We start from the raw sequence: 16,579 nt of genomic DNA, 5'->3' as shown, positions 1-16,579 counted from the left end.
AACCCCCTACAAAGACAGAAAATTAAACATTTAACCTATTACGTCCCCTCTCTGCTAGAGAAATCATTACAAATTAGCTGGAAAGGAGTCTGATTTCCAGACACTTGTTTTTTTGTAGGCAGTCCATAATTTTATTTTCCAGACTGGGTCAATAAAGAACAATCTCTGTGCGCACAGCTGAATTGATTTTACTGAGTCTCAATGGCCCTTGGTTTAAGGGTGTGTGTTTCTTAAAAACCCATCCAATGCACAAGTTATGGGTTGCTCTTTTTAAAAAGCACAGTATGTGCCTCACTCAGGATAATCCAGCCAGAACAATTCAACACCTGTTGTTTCTCCCGATATATCCATGGCAGTCATACACAAAGCGAAATAAGCCGGTTCTTTTTTTCCAAACTTCAATTACAAATCCGCTCTGAAAGTCTTCATCACCACCCCCCTTTTAGCGGTTCTTGTGAGTGTGCTAGTCATAAAAATGGTGGGGTACACTTCTGTGGAAGCTCTTGTGTTGTACAAGAACAACATTTTAGATGCAAAACCCACATAAAACTTAACCTCGCAGCCCTTTTATGCTGCTGCAGACATGACAATTTTCTCTTGGTGCTCTTGACTCTGCTCCCAACCCACTTCTTTCATTATAGACATAGATATTAAAAGTCATGCTAACGAACTGGCGTTTCTATCTGCTCCTCTCCATCCTGTATTGGTCGTAAAGACAAAACTGTTTGGTTGAAATAGAGGATGGATGACACATCAGGTAAAAAGCTGGTTTCTTTTATCAAAAGGAGAGGCAGAATTTATGTAAACAATGAGCATAACAGAACTCCAGCAAGGGACTCAGCTATACAGATGCAAATGTGATGTTTTAAGTGCATAAAATGTGACACTAGATGGTGATGGTGAGCTTGTGGCAAATTTGATATATTTCCCAAAACCTTTAAAAAGCAAGCAAACATTTGCACTGCATTTTTTGTGGCCCTGTTTTTCATTGCTTTAGGTGTAGTCCTAGCTGCACCACTGCTTGAGCTGCAATATTCCCTAAAGCTTATGAAACTAAATTATGAAATAAAATAAAATAAAAATATATTAGGTGTCAAAGTGGATTCAAGAGGACAAAAGTATACGACAGTTAGAATTACAGCACAGAACCACCTGAATAAGCAACACACACAATGATTTACGACCCATTGAGAAAACTATTGTTTATTTAGAAAAAAAGGTTACACTGGTAGAATTTCAGATAAAAAAATTGTTTTACTTTTCTTAGAAATGTCATTGTGAAACGTTTTTTTTTTCCTGACTAAAGTCCAGCGATACAAAGCTCCTGTAGCTGTAATATGAAAACCTAATTCTTAAATTTCTGTTTGGAATGAAGTATTTCCCAATTTCTAGAAACATTATGACAAACATATAAGGTGTAGCGGGGAACAATAAGTGAGGGTTTCCTTTTTTTTTTCTTTTTCAACTGGTGAAATGCTGTGCACATAATATACAAATAATTCTTAAGCACCGCACAAAAACAATGCTCCCACTTGGTTTTAGTTATTGATATTAGAAACAATAAATAAAAACTGGATTTTAAATGAGGTAAATTCCAAAGGTTCAACAACTGTTTATTTGTTGGGTTTTCAAACACAGCAAATGTTTCAATTCCATCTGAAAAGGATTACTGAAATCAGGCAGTATTTGGGTAACCTAATGTGAAACTCTGTACACGTATAAACCTCATTTGCACGATGGCAACAATTTGCAGCACATTGTGCTAAAATATGGAACATGTAACACTTTCAGCCAGGTACTGAAAATAAATGTTTAAGAAGCTAACCAACAAAAATACAGTAATGTACAACTCAACAATCAAATCTTCAGCAATGGGAGGGAAATAAAGCAGAGAACTGAATAATTTAAGGAGATGCAGATGGGTCCTCTTCATTCGCAATCTTCTGTGCAATGTATATTCCGGAAAATACATATATGGTCACACCTCAGAATCTTCTCATTTTCAAACCTGCCTAAAAAAGAGAGAGAACATCAGGACAATTAAATCTATTTCATAAAGGATAAGGAGCTGAAACTAACAGAACTAAGATTGCAAACAAGCAGAATGGCGTGAAGTTGCTCTCACTCAGATAAACAAAGCGCATGAAAAAGATGCCCAGTTTTTACAGTGGCATGAAGCCCAAAATGGATTAGCATGACTCATGACATGATGCTCTACTTCCCATAGATGAACAGGAGATAATTCTTACTAAGCCCTCTTTGAAGAGATGCAACACTGCACAAAACTAAGCACCACGTGTCCCCGTTGTGCAGTTACAGCCCTAGTATCAGCCCAAGAGCAAAAGTAGAAAAAGGAGTCTGTCGTAACTTAGGGGAGAATTACTTGATACAAACGGAATTTAATTTAATCTGAGAGCAACGCCATCTGTAACAAAAACCTTCTTTTGTATATAGTAAGAGTGCAACTTTTATGTTAGAAGTGAAACGTGACAAGTGGTAAGATTGCCAGTGCCCTCCGGAATTCCTAAATTAGATAAATGGATTAAGAATTAAAAAAAGTGAGATAGCTCCCTTCACCTCGTGAATGCCCAAAGTAAGCATTGTTTTGACACTTACAGAATACCTGGGCAGCCACTGATAGCTGAAGCAGCATGTTAAAGCTTGACATCTGAACATGTTGACTTTTAATCAGAAATGGACAAACTTTTACCATTATTATTTCAAGTATTAGCATACATAATTCTATCTTTTGACTGAAATGGAATTCATGATATATAGTAATCTCAGCATTTATCAAAGTCTCAATGACATTTCTTTAAATATGTAATCGAAGTCTCAATGACATTTCCCACAAATATGTATGTGGCAATACAAGGCGATCCCATACATGGGGTAAGGTGAGACAATAACCTCAGGCAGAATGATCCACAGGGGCAGCAGATCTCTGCTGCTGTAGCAGCCAGAGTGGCAGCTACAGGTGTGGAGTGCTCCTGGAAACCAGATCTGTTGCCTCCTTAGCATCCTCTTGGCAAATAGGAGGCACTGCTGGTTTCCTCCCACCCCTAGCGAGAAAATGGTGGGGGTTGCCCTCTGGGGTCACCTGTCCAGCATGTTTCTTAGTAGGCCCTTTCTTCCAAACAACAGCCTTTGATTCACACTTCAACCATCAGATAAGGTTGCTTCGGGGGGGGGGGGGTTACCATTTTGTGGTTCTCCTCAGGTGCCAAAATATATTGGGCTGGCCCTGCCACAGTATGGTCATTTCAATAATAATAGTAATAATAATAATTTATTTTTACCCCGCCCATCTGGCTGAGTTTCCCCAGCCACTCTTTGTGGCTCCCAATCGAGTGTTAAAAACAATACAGCATTAAATATTAAAAACTTCCCTAAACAGGGCTGCCTTCAGATGTCTTTTAAAAATAGGATAGCTACTTATTTCCTTGACATCTGATGGGAGGGTGTTCCATAGGGCGAGTGCCACTACCAAGAAGGCCCTCCGCCTGGTTCCCTGTAACCTCACTTCTCGCAATGAGGGAACTGCCAGAAGGCCCTCGGCGCTGGATCTCAGTGTCCGGGCTGAACAATGGGGATGGAGATGCTCCTTCAGGTATACAGGACCAAGGCTGTTTAGGGCTTTAAAGGTCAGCACCAACACTTTGCATTGTGCTCGGAAATGTACTGGGTGCCAATGCAGATCTCTCAGGATCAGTATTATGTGGCCCAGGCAGCCACTCCCAGTCATAAGTCTAGCTGTCGCATTCTGGATTAACTGCAGTTTCTGGGTCACTTTCAAAGGTAGCCCCATGTAGAGCGCATTGCAGTAGTCCAAGCGGGAGATAACTAGACCATGCACCACTCTGGTGAGACAGTCCATGGGCAGGTAGGGTCTCAGCCTGTGTACCAGGTGGAGCTGGTAGACAGCCGCCCTGGACACAGAATTGACCTGTGCCTCCATGGACAACTGTGAGTCCAAAATGACTCCCAGGCTGCGCACCTGGTCCTTCAGGGGCACAGTTACCCCATTCAGGACCAGGGAGTCCCCCACACCCACCTGCTTCCTGTCCCCCCAAAACAGTACTTCTGTCTTGTCAGGATTCAACCTCAATCTGTTAGCCACCATCCATCCTCCAACCACCTCCAGGCACTCACACAGGACCTTTACCACTTTCACTGGTTCTGATTTGAAGGAGGTAGCTAGGTATCATCCGCATATTGATGAACAGCCAGCCCAAACCCCCTGATGATCTCTCCCAGCGGCTTCATGTGGATGTTAAAAAGCATGAGGGAGAGGACAGAACCCTGAGGCACCCCACAAGTGAGAGCCCAGACTCATCCCCCAACACTACTTTCTGGACACGGCCAAGGAGGAAGGAGCGGAACCACTGTATAACAGTGCCCCCAGCTCCCAGCCCCTCTAGACGGTCCAGAAGGATGTTATGGTTGATTGTATCAAAGGCCACTGAAAGATCCAGCAGAACTAGGAAACAGCTTTCACCTTTGTCCCTAGCCCCTCAGAGATCATAGACTAGTGCAACCAAGGTAGTTGAAGGGATCACAGGTTAACCTGGCTACCTTGGTAGAATTTTTCTATTAACTGAACAACTTGAGAGTTCTTTTTGAAAAATGACTTATGTTAATGAACCTAAAGCTAGAGTGACAAAAACTTCAGTCTGCACAGCAGTTATTGATGGTATAGAAAGCTTTCATTTAAAACAAGTGACAGAATGAATCCATGGGTTCCTGTATGATTTTAGTCTTGGCTATAGAGACTTGCTCTATAGAGTCTTGCTCTACAGAGTCTTGCTCTATAGCGCAACCTCTGAGACTACTATTTGGGATTCGGCACTATTTTTTTTACACATATAATGTGGTTTGACATATTTGTATGCTTTTTTGCAGTCATTCTCTATGAAGGAAGAGAGAGAATGTTTACATTTTTTAACATCAAGATGATGTTAAAGGAGCTGGATTTAGGACTGCTGAGTTTTTCAGTTGGCATTAACTTGGCTATTAGCAACTACGTCTGCCACAGATCAACAACCCCATACAGTTACAGGGTTAAAGATGCTTCAGGTTACAGACTCCACTAACCCAGAAACAGTACCTCAGGTTAAAAACTTTGCTTCAGGATGAGAACAGAAATCATGCGGCAGCAGCGGGAGGCCCCATTAGCTAAAGTGGTACTTCAGATTAAGAACAGTTTCAGGTTAAGAACAGACCTCCAGAATGAATTAAGTTCTTAACCCGAGGTACCACTGTATTTAACAACTCGCCTAGAAGCTATAAGCAGTCAGGAATTTCATGCAGGTGGATAAGCAGGCCGGAAGAGGAGGAGCCGATTGCTCCATCCCTCCTCTGCCAGTCCACCTTATTTTTGTGCTAGCTGCAGAGAAAGGAAAGTCTCTTCCTCCCCAATAAGCTCAGAAATGTGGCAGACTGGCAAAGGAGGGAACAGATCACTCTCTACCTCTTCCATCAAACCACTTGGCAAGGCAGACTCTTTTCCATCTCCAGTGAAGAGAGAAGATCAAGAAGTTATTCTCACCTTGGTCAGAACATTGTTCATTATCTGTGTTTGTCTGAAGACTTATGAGTAAATCAAAAGATTAAGGGAAATTTGGTTGTTTTAAATTTTTGGGAAACCAACAGACGCAAAGACTAATGGCACAGTGAAAGGATATTGTTTCTTTTCTTCTTTTCCTCCAGTACTATCCCGTTTCTCTTTTTTCTCTGTTTTCTCCTTATCATGTCTGGACTCCTACACAAAACAAGTTTAAAACATGAGGAGAAATAACAACTTATATGTAACACATTTGATTCTTCTTTCACAGGAGTGGGAAAGGCCAGGTTAGTGAAAGGGGGAAAAAAGAACAAGGTATTTACTCTTCCTAAACAAAATTTCTGTTTGTTGTATTCTACTTCATACATTAAAACGAAAGCTTGCATTCACACATACACACACTCATTAAAAAGCTACTCTATATTCAATGCAATTATTATTATTATGAAGGACAAGCTTCATATGCTACCTAAAATCCACTGAACAAGACAATGATTTTACTAACCGGGGGTGGGGGGTGGGGAGTCTGACTTGCCTTTTTGCTACCAGAGCTTTTCTCCATCTTTTCAACTTTTATTGAGTCTCCTTTCTCTTTGCCGGAAGATTTTGATTTGCTTTTGTCCTTTTCCTTCTCATTGGAGTGAGGAGAATCTGAAGGACTTTCACTCTTACTATGTTTGGAAGAACCAGCTGGAAAGACAAAAGCTACATAAATAGGGCCACTCATATCAGCACCTAGGCATTGTCAAAGAACGAAAAAGCAGGAGAGAACGTACTTGTTCCATTTTCCTCTTTGCGACGTTTGGTTGAATCCTGAGGCACTTCCCGATCACTATTTGAATGATCCTAGTCAGATACAACATTAATAAATTTAATACACATAGATCTCCAAAACAATAGTTTAAATATTATGCTTAAAGAGAGCTGATTTGCTAAAAGCTGCTTCTTCCTTTGAAGTGCCTCCTTGCACCACAAATTGTAGTAATTTGCTCCCTGTTTTGTCTTAGTGAAATCAAGAAGCAGTCATTAAAAACTTTGCAGAAACCTGTCGTCATATTTTAAGAACCACAGTTTAAAATTGTTATGTATAAGTCACAAACCCTTTTTCGATCTTTCCTTTCCTTTTCCTCTTTCTTCTCTCTCTCTCTGGATCTTTCCCTTGACTTGTCCAAATCTTTCTTGTCCACTTCTCTCTCTTTACTCTTGGACAGTGTTGGAGTTGAGTGGTTAATGTAGTGCTGTTAAATTAAGGCAACATTACCAAGGATTAAAGCTTATCTGTCAAGACGGTGCACTAAAATAATTCTCTTTTGCAGAAATCCAGAAATATTTATTTTTCATCTCTGGCAGTCTCTCTGCTTTTCCTTATGTACCACTCTGAAAAATTCCTTGAATATCTCAAATTCAAAGTAAAGCTGGAAAAAATATTTTCACAATTTTATTTTTTTACTCAGCATTGTGACTTACTACATACTGGAATCCTGAAATTTCAGTAACAGAAGGACAACAGACAAAAGTGGTGCTCAAGCATGCTTGCATTGTAGAACTCCAAACTTAATTGTGAATCCAGTCTATTTAAATAATGAGAAACATTAATGATGTAGACTACACTTGCTTCCTAAAAGATTTGTTATCAAGCTCATTTATAAAAGGTACATAAAACTGTATGCTACCGTTTGCCTTTATTGTTGGTGATTATATGAAATAACTAAGCTTTGGTGGCAAGAAAGAAAACAGTGCATGGAAATGTTGCATGAATATAATTTTTCATTCAAGTTTGGGGATGGAATAGCACAGAACTTATAAAATTACTTACAATAATATTGCATAGTAGCTAGTTCCCTATTTTAAAAATAATTCCACAAAGTACTTAGTAGAAAAATAGAGCAAGCCTTGTTCCAAACTTAGTACGATATAGAAGATCTGTAGTTAGGATATATCAAAATTTTCAAAAAAATAAAATAAAAGCAGCCACACAACAGGGGCAGGTCAATCTGATCACATATTTAAACACATATTTAAATATGCTCAGTTTTTCTCTGTTTAAACTGACTGGCCTGGCATTTTCCCAGTTTATATTCTCCACATACCTATATGGTTTTTTTCCCTGCAGGGCAAATAGCTTCAGGGAATGAGGGAATTTAAATCGTAAAAAATACATGAAGAGAGTTATCAGATTTTCCATACCTGGCACCAGTCTCACTTGCTCTCTCTCGCTCTCTCTCTCTCTCTCTCACACACACACACACACACACACCCTTCATGGCTGCTTTTAAACAAAAAAATTGTGTGATCTTGTTCAAGGATCTTCCATATCCACCTAGTTTAGTCTTCACATTCTGCATTTCCCCAACTTTTGGGTTTTTCTTGAAATAGCATTCCCCATGGGAGCCATTCAAGAACAGAAATCTTTACCCCGGCCCGCTATTTCTAACCATATGCAATTATTCCCCAGGAGAACCTATTATTTCTGGCTTTTCTGAAGTACAAAAAAACCCAACCCCAAATAAAATATACTGGGAGCAGAGGGTTGCAAGTTTAATCTCAGATATATCCATAAGCAGATCAGTAAGTCTCCTCCCTCACCTGTCAAAGCAACTTTGCCCCTTCCTAATGAAACCATAAATGTTGCATCCATTATCATCTCATACTGACTGCCACACCTAAATCAGTGTACTCCCCATTCTTTCAAGAACCTAAGAGCAACCCTGCTAGATCAGATTGATGTATCCTGGTTTCCCTAGAGGCCAGTCAGATGCTGCTCAGAAACCTGCAACCAGGACCAAGAGTAACAGACTTCTGCTATTGTTCCCTAGCAACTGGTATTAATTAATACAGCTATCCCCCAAGAACCTGTCTAATGCCTTTTTAAAGGCATCTTGCAGCAGGGAACTCCATAAATTATTTTAACATGTTTCTGAAGTGTTGTGTTCTATTACTGTTGGGTGTTGGGAAGAGAGAATGGCTTACTGGATAGACTATTTAGATTAAGAGGGAAAGTACAATGTGGGAGGAAGGTCCAAATGAGATTTGTCAGTTAAAAGCCAGTTAATGGGACTATCAGGAGGAGATGGAATTGCTGGGTTCGGCACTTACTAGCCATTCAGATTTACAGCTTCTAGGTGATTCAGACAAATCTACCTGCATTTTTAATTTTTTAGGTTAGAGCACTGGCCAGGTCTGCTTTTCACCAACCCCAAAGCAATCCTAGCTTTCTGATTCAGGAGATTGCTTCCGAAGCCACTAGCTGCAGTAAACTTGCCCTTTGAGGGGCAATCCTTGAAGACAAGACAGAAGTTTCAGCTTGTACACGTAGATGGAACTGCCGCTTGCACAAAGAGTAAATGCTTTTTCCAACTAAAACCCAGTGAAAAATAGAATACCGTATTTTTCGCTCTATTGGACGCAGTTTTTCCCCTCCAAAAATTGAGGGGAAATGTGTGTGCGTCCTATGGAGCGAATGCAGGCTTGTGCCATAGCCGCGCGCAACCCCTCCGGCAGGGAGAGGCTGCACGGGGCTATGGCTTCTTTAGCCCTGCACAGCGTCTCCCGGCAAGGAGAGGCTGCACGGGGCTAAAGGGGAAGCCAAAACAGCGAGCAGGATCCATCCCACTCGCTGCCTTGCCTTCTTCCATAGCTGCGCGCAACCCCTCCGGCAAGGAGAGGCTGCATGGGGCTAAAGGGGAAGCCAAAACAGCGAGCGGGATCCATCCCACTCGCTGCCTTGCCTTCTTCCATAGCTGCGCGCAACCCCTCCAGCAAGGAAACGCTGCACGGGGCTATGGATTCTTTAGCCCCACGCAGCCTCTCCCGGGAGGGAGAGGCTGCACGGGGCTAAAGGGGAAGCCAAAACAGCGAGCAGGGTCCATCCCACTCGCTGCCTTGCCTTCTTCCATAGCTGCGCGCAACCCCTCCAGCAAGGAAACGCTGCACGGGGCTATGGATTCTTTAGCCCCACGCAGCCTCTCCCGGGAGGGAGAGGCTGCACGGGGCTAAAGGGGAAGCCAAAACAGCGAGCAGGATCCATCCCACTCGCTGCCTTGCCTTCTTCCATAGCTGCGCGCAACCCCTCCGGCAAGGAGAGGCTGCATGGGGCTAAAGGGGAAGCCAAAACAGCGAGCAGGGTCCATCCCACTCGCTGCCTTGCCTTCTTCCATAGCTGCGCGCAACCCCTCCGGCAAGGAGAGGCTGCATGGGGCTAAAGGGGAAGCGAAAACAGCAAGCGGGATCCATCCCACTCGCTGCCTTGCCTTCTTCCATAGCTGCGCGCAACCCCTCCAGCAAGGAAACGCTGCACGGGGCTATGGATTCTTTAGCCCCACGCAGCCTCTCCCGGGAGGGAGAGGCTGCACGGGGCTAAAGGGGAAGCCAAAACAGCGAGCAGGATCCATCCCATTCGCTGCCTTGCCTTCTTCCATAGCTGTGCGCAACCCCTCCGGCAAGGAGACGCTGCACGGGGCTATGGATTCTTTACCCCACACAGCCTCTCCCGGGAGGGAGAGGCTGCACGGGGCTAAAGGGGAAGCCAAAACAGCGAGCGGGATCCATCCCGCTCGCTGCCTTGGCTTGTTCCATAGCTGCGCGCAACCCCTCTGGCAGGGAGAGGTTGTGTGCAGCCTGTACGCTGCTCTTTGGGGCTGGGGGGGGGGAAATATTTTTTTCTTGATTTCCCCCCCTAAAAACTGGGTGCGCCCTATGGTCCGGTGCGCCCTACGGTGCGAAAAATACGGTAATTAAAAACCCCATTTCATTCAGCATAGCTGGCAGCTGAGGAAAAGCATAGGGGGAAACGCATGTAACTGCAACAATTTGGGACAGAAATGCTAGATGCTGCTTTCCTAACAAGCAAAAACTCTTTAGAAAAATATGGCACAAATACATTATAAAAGCTTAAGTGCAACCAGGGGGATTTAATGAACTGACAGGAGGGAATAATCGCATCAAAAGTGCTGAATCATTCCAAGCACCTTGGTAAAAGACAAGCCCCCCTGGTTGCTCATATGCCACAGTGGTTATCAAACTTTTTTTGCCTTCATGGAATACTTTCAATATTGATCAGACTATTGAAGAATGTCTATCACAGAATAGTTGTAGAGGATTCTAGCGCATGTTCTAGGAGGACTGATCATGCCTGATGTGCCCAGGGATGCCCTGCTTTAACTGAAAGTGTGACCTTGAACTAAACAATATGGAAGAAGCCCCAAAAAGCTTTGTAGGGCGGCTTCCTAGAACACAGTCTGAAAACCAGTGGGCATATTGCACTAAAGCAGTACAGCATGTTGCGGTAGCCAGGTTTGAACAATTCATACATGGCTTGCAATGTATCTTGCAGTGCTAACGCTGGCAGGATCTACACAGATATTTAAAAATGCTAAAAAAAACCTCCTATATATCCAGTGCTTTTTTTCTAAAAAAAATAAAAAATGTTTAGGGATACTCTCATTTTCCTACTCATATTGAAATACTGCCCCACAATGAGGCCAAACTTAGATTCACAAAATGTTTAGGGGTATGTGTACCCCTGCATACCCCACCCCCCAGAAAAAAGCACCGTCTATATCTAGAGAAAGAGAGACATCCCAATGCAATTTACCATTGACTTTGGATTGCAGCGCTACAGCACCACCTGGTGTCATATTTTTATAATGTACTCCATGTTATAAAATTGTCACAGCTGAACCTGCAAAAACCATTATTTTTTATTTATTTTCTGTGAGTGATTGAAAGATTCAAACCTTTGCTGAAGAGTCCTTGAGTTCGCTGAGGTTGTCCTGTAGAAAATGAATGGAGATGACACGTAAGGTCGCACAGTTCTCAGAAACTCAGGAACTTGGGGAAGCAGGGCCATACCCTTGAAACAAAAAACAGCTACTCCTTCTGGGAATAAATGAAGTATTAATACTTCTCATATGCACTTAAATAATAAGAACAACCTAGCTACAAAATAATGTGTTTGCCAATTAGTTTTTTTAAAACACCCAAACCCGCATTATATCTTAATCTTTTTTTTATTGAAGTGCTATATTTGTAAGTACCGTATTTTTTGCTGTATAAGACTCACTTTTTTCCCTCCTAAAAAGTAAGGGGAAATGTGTGTGCGTCTTATGGAGCATGGAGCGAATGCAGGCTGCGCAGCTATCCCAGAAGCCAGAACAGAAAGAGAGATTGCTGCTTTCACTGCGCAGCGATCCCTCTTGCTGTTCTGGCTTCTGAGATTCAGAGTATTTTTTTCTTGTTTTCCTCCTCCAAAAACTAGCCTTGTGGTCTGGTGCGTCTTATAGGGCGAAAAATACGGTAATAGCTATACAACTGGGTTGAGGAGGGGGAGAGAAATTCTCTAGCTTCCTGACTTAACATTAAACATGTGAACAGCATTTCCCTAAATAGCTATAAATGCAGCTATTTAAATAGATGCATAGAAAACAATACTATTATAAATGAAAACTGCAATCTTTGCCACACGTTTGCCTGGGACCAAATGCCACTGATACCAATGGGACTTGCTCCCAAGCAAACATCCCGAGGATCAACATCCCAACTTTCTATTATTACTCAAAAACTTTAATGAAATTGTACTACTCCATCCAGCTGCTCTACACCTCATGCCAACGTCTTAAGAGAAAGTTTTTTTAAATGTTGGCAAGATGGCAACACACCCACATAATCCATCCCAGTTTCTCTGATGACGCATCGGTAACTTACAGTTTTAAAGCTTCAACGTACTGCAAATTCAAAGATTCCATGAGCTTAGTTGGTTTAGAAATAAAATTATAAACATGGAGCAAGGAATTGCTACCCTGAGTCTTCAAGAAGGCTACAGCCATGGTTTTGTGCTGCACTCGACTGCTGGGGGTTTTCTCTTTGCTGGGTGGAAGGTTTTGGCTGCCGCATCTGGCTTAAGCGTAACGCAGAGCTCAACAGGGTGGGAACCCACTGGAATATAAAAAACCTCGCAGGAAAGGTGCAACAGAAGCTGCCTGCTCACTGAATATACACAACTACAGGAGAACTGATCACCAAGGAGACTTTAAAACGGGGCTCCTTTTCAAGGCTCCTCCTTGGAAGGCACACCGTGGTATGAAGCTCATCAAGAAGCCTGGTGAATTCAGAGGTATCGCATATCCCACATTCCTCCAGGAACTCTTCAGTGCTACAGATTCTTCAACATTAGTGCAGGAAAAATAGGCTCCTCTCTCTGCGTGCTGCAAGACACTCGTTTGCTTGTAGCTACCACTGCACTCCAAAAATATATCTGACTGTTTAAAAACAGTGAGGCACTTTTTGGTTTAAAAAAAAAAAAAATTCTTGACACTTCCAAATTCTATTTACAACATTTGTGCTAGGTCCTTGAAGCTTTTAATTTCTTTTTCTAATTTTTTTTTAAAAAAATATTTTTAAAAATTTTAATATGAAAAAAGAGTCCACCAAACCAAGAAAAATAACGCATTTCGTAATGCAATATAAAACCTCCAATGGCTCCAGTTGGCACAAAACTTGAAGGAAGTCGAACACTGGCATTCCAAACACCGAGAGCCTAAAATGGGCGCTGCCTTCCTCAGGCTATACTAACCTTTACTGTTGAGGAATGTGATGGAGAAGAATGGGTATCAACTTTGCGACGTTTTTGTTCTAGAAGAGAGGGAGAGGAATGAACTAATTTATTAAATCGTTAAAATCAATGTGAGGCAGGTCATTGGTGCTTGGAAATTCACAAACCTCAGATATTCAAGATAGTTTATCAATTTTATGGAGCTTTCCCATGAAAAACAAGTAATGGCTTAATCTGTTAACTGGCATGCAACTTCCATTAAAAAAAAAACCAAAATCAAAACCTTCTACCCTATTATGCGTTACAGTTAAGGAAACAGAAGACCAGAAGAAAGGAGGTGAGCTTACCCCTTTCACACTCTGATGCTTCTGATCGGGGAACAGGTGACTTCAAGGACCCAGCTACAGGAGCCTTCTCTCCTCCTCCTCCTCCTCCTCTAATGTTTTCCTTGGATTTCACATCCTTGGTTACTTCTCTCTCTCTGGACGGCTCCTTCTCTTTCTCCTTTTCTGCAGCTGACTTTGACTCTGCATTGGTCACAACGATCTTGGATTTTTCATCCTTTGACGACTTCTCTTCTCTCTTGTTCTTTTCCTTCTCTTTATCAGACTTAGGTGTCTTTTCCTTGCTATCTCTTGCTTTGTCTTCTTTGTTCACTCTTTCTTCCTTTGGTTTATCTTTCCCATCCTTCCCAGGTGTTTTGGCCTCAGGAGTGGCAGCTGGAGTTTTCTCCTTTTTCTCCTTATCTTTTTCCTTCCCGCATTTCTCTTTCTCTTCTTTTTCTTTTATAACTTTGCTATATGAAATAAAAAGGAAATCAGTACTAATGCAAAATGCGATGTTTTAATTTAAAACATCCCTCTCTATAGAGTGAAAAAACCCTTTTAAGTTCTGCTTTTCCTAAACATGTTAACAAGAGATACTCTCACTTTTTAAATTTAAGTGGTGAGTGGCATTGAATTTTTTTTCTGGAGCAGTGGTTGGTTCAGTTAGTTAAGTGGGGTACCTCTCTTCCTTGCTAATCCCAAAGGGACTGGTGCTCTTAACTGTGCCAAGGATCAGCATAATTGAATTCTGTCACATCCCTACATTTGAGGCCCATAAAGTTGCATTACCCCATCCCTACATGGCCTCATGGTCATGTGCACCAATGGGAAGTCTCCATTTCATCCCAAGCAAAATGGAAACATTTTAACCCCAGAATTCTGTCGTCCTTTGAAGATACAGTCAAGCAGTTCCCAAATGGCTTCGTCTTGGAATGTTTTGGCTCCCAAACACCAAAAACCCAGAAGTAAATGCTCCAGTTCGGAATCTGAACATCCAATGTGGCTTTCTGCTTGAGTGCAGGAAGCTCTTGCAGTCAATCAGAAGCCGCGCCTCGGTTGTTGGACATTTTGGAAGCCAAACGGGTTTCCGGAAAGGATTACATTTGACAAGAGAGGTTTGACTGTACGGATCTATTCCCAATGTAATTTGAATTCTAAAGAGAAAATGGTGGCAGTTACTCACCTGTTGGAAGCATTGCTCCCATTGCTCGTGGTCAGCTTTGGTGTTGCACTGGCAGCTTTATTAATCACTTTAACAGCACCCTGAGATTTCTCCTTTAATAATTTATCTGTTGAAAGAAAAAAGAGATACCGACAATGATAAACCAATAGACTCACTGAAGTATAAAGTCTTCAAAACAAATTATGCTGCGCTTAACACCCAAGTAAATCGTATTTGTTTTACAGAGAAACAGTACGCATCAATAAGTATTTGTCAGTAACAAAAAAGTTACATTGCAGATAATAATAATAATAATACTACCACTCAGATTAACCTCAGCAATTCTTATTCATACAGTAGTTATATGCATAAAGAACTATTATGAACATTGATAGTACAATCCTATAAATGTCAAAAGTTAAATCTCAATGAGCTCAACAGTGCTCGCTCTTGGGTAAGTTGGTGCTTAACTTTTTCACCACAAAGAAGGCGATTTTTTTTAAAAAAAAAAAAATCAATTCAGCATTATTTAATGTATAGCACACATGCATCTTTCCCTTCCTGATAATACTGAGCTGAACAAGTAGTGGGGCAGGTTCACACATGTATGTGCATAAAGGACCAGAATTCTATCTATGAAAGAGGATTAACTCACTTTATCTCAGTCATAAAGTGTTTCAACGGAGTAATTTCTCACTCTCCCAGATCATCAGCAGTTTAGCTGATGATACAGGAATGGATGTGTGAACTGGCCCTTATCTGTTCTTGTTTTTAAACTAAGAAAACATCAGTGTGAATTCCCACCATCTATATTGCTACTTTTATGGTAACTGACATACCAGTCTCCTCAGCTGTGCTTTCTTCCAGTTTAGCTGCATTTACTGTGAGTGAAGAAGTAAGCCCAGCTCCTCCGGGCCCATTTTGGACTGTTGTAGGTACTGCATTCTTGGTGGGTGGATCCTTGTGGTGGAAATCATTTTCAGGGATCATGCAATGTTTTCTACTTTTCAACTGTCCAGAATAGCTGTAAGTCGCATAAAGTGTTAAATATGCACAACACACACACAAAAACAAACACAAGAAGTGGATAGCCGCTTGAAAAGATAAAGCAAATGATTTAACTGTAGGTTGTTTAACTAAGCCAAGTTAAATACAAACATTTGATTTTGTAGAATCGCATAACTTTCTTCAAATCAACTGTAACACCTTAATCCTTATTGTGATCCTCAAAACCTCTGCCACCAAAATATTTTTCCCTCGTTCTGACACTATGAATGAAATGCATTAAAAGTTTTTTCTGGAACATAGAAAGGAGGTTAGCATGTATAAGAATGTGGTACAAAATGCAAAATACATGAGGATTTAATCAAAAAAGTCTGAAAGCTCAATATGTACAGAATAACACTTAATACCCTATCTTGATATTATACTTTTAATCAACTTGCTCTTATCTGCCAACTTTGTTAAACCCTAGATGTACTATCTAAGTTTACGCAAACGTTTTAAGGACAGAACTTTTGAGTTTAGTGTGCCCAAGAAGGTTCCTGGCAAATAAGCCATCTACAATAAAAACACAAAGTTACTCTGAAACCAACAGATACACCATCTTTCAAGGTAAGGCAAAGTCAACCTAAAGTAAAAAGCTGATCTAGAAAAAAACCCTCAGGAATGCTTTCCTTGTATTATTTAGTCATGTTTTTAAATGAAGGATTTGTTACCCCATCGCTAATGCATATAGATCGGGTCTCTTCTCTTTCTCCTCCTGGCAGATCTTATGGACTCTTCTCTCCAAAGCCTGGCCCAAGTTCAAAACTTTGGGGTACCATGGAAGAATTTTGATCAGCACTATCAGGATATTTCTGATGTGTGTATATTCGCCGGTTTCCAGGCAGTGTACAGATGCCTAGGAAAGGCAGAGAAAGATGTTGCCAAGAGGCTCTCAGCAAAACTACAAAACCAACAAGCTTCACAGTGTCATC

At 41.5% G+C, this 16,579-nt stretch overlaps 1 protein-coding gene across 3 annotated transcripts in view; it reads right to left on the bottom strand.

The window, feature by feature from the left end:
* Positions 1–1,176: 1,176 nt before the first annotated feature.
* The window catches only part of LOC310669391 (THO complex subunit 2-like), a 56,592-nt gene continuing 41,189 nt past the window's right edge, over positions 1,177–16,579 (bottom strand). The window contains exons 28-39 of one of the 3 annotated variants that reach the window (XR_014507169.1): positions 16,319–16,503; positions 15,440–15,624; positions 14,622–14,727; positions 13,460–13,908; positions 12,266–13,192; positions 11,299–11,334; positions 6,664–6,801; positions 6,340–6,409; positions 6,099–6,253; positions 5,685–5,761; positions 5,549–5,596; positions 1,177–2,012 (exon numbers count right to left, since the gene is read on the bottom strand). Coding sequence is in view for 2 of the 3 variants with exons in the window: in XM_083423230.1 (XP_083279356.1) it covers positions 5,569–5,596; positions 5,685–5,761; positions 6,099–6,253; positions 6,340–6,409; positions 6,664–6,801; positions 11,299–11,334; positions 13,134–13,192; positions 13,460–13,908; positions 14,622–14,727; positions 15,440–15,624; positions 16,319–16,503 (1,488 nt within the window). In the remaining variant the exon portion in view is untranslated. The remainder of the gene's footprint in view (positions 2,013–5,548; positions 5,597–5,684; positions 5,762–6,098; positions 6,254–6,339; positions 6,410–6,663; positions 6,802–11,298; positions 11,335–12,265; positions 13,193–13,459; positions 13,909–14,621; positions 14,728–15,439; positions 15,625–16,318; positions 16,504–16,579) is intronic. The other 2 variants (XM_083423230.1, XM_083423229.1) reach the window with 2 other exon arrangements.

This window comes from Podarcis tiliguerta (genome assembly GCF_965153285.1).
Source record: "Podarcis tiliguerta genome assembly, chromosome: Z".
Lineage (NCBI taxonomy): Eukaryota > Metazoa > Chordata > Lepidosauria > Squamata > Lacertidae > Podarcis > Podarcis tiliguerta.
This window is presented reverse-complemented; position numbering and strand designations above follow the sequence as displayed.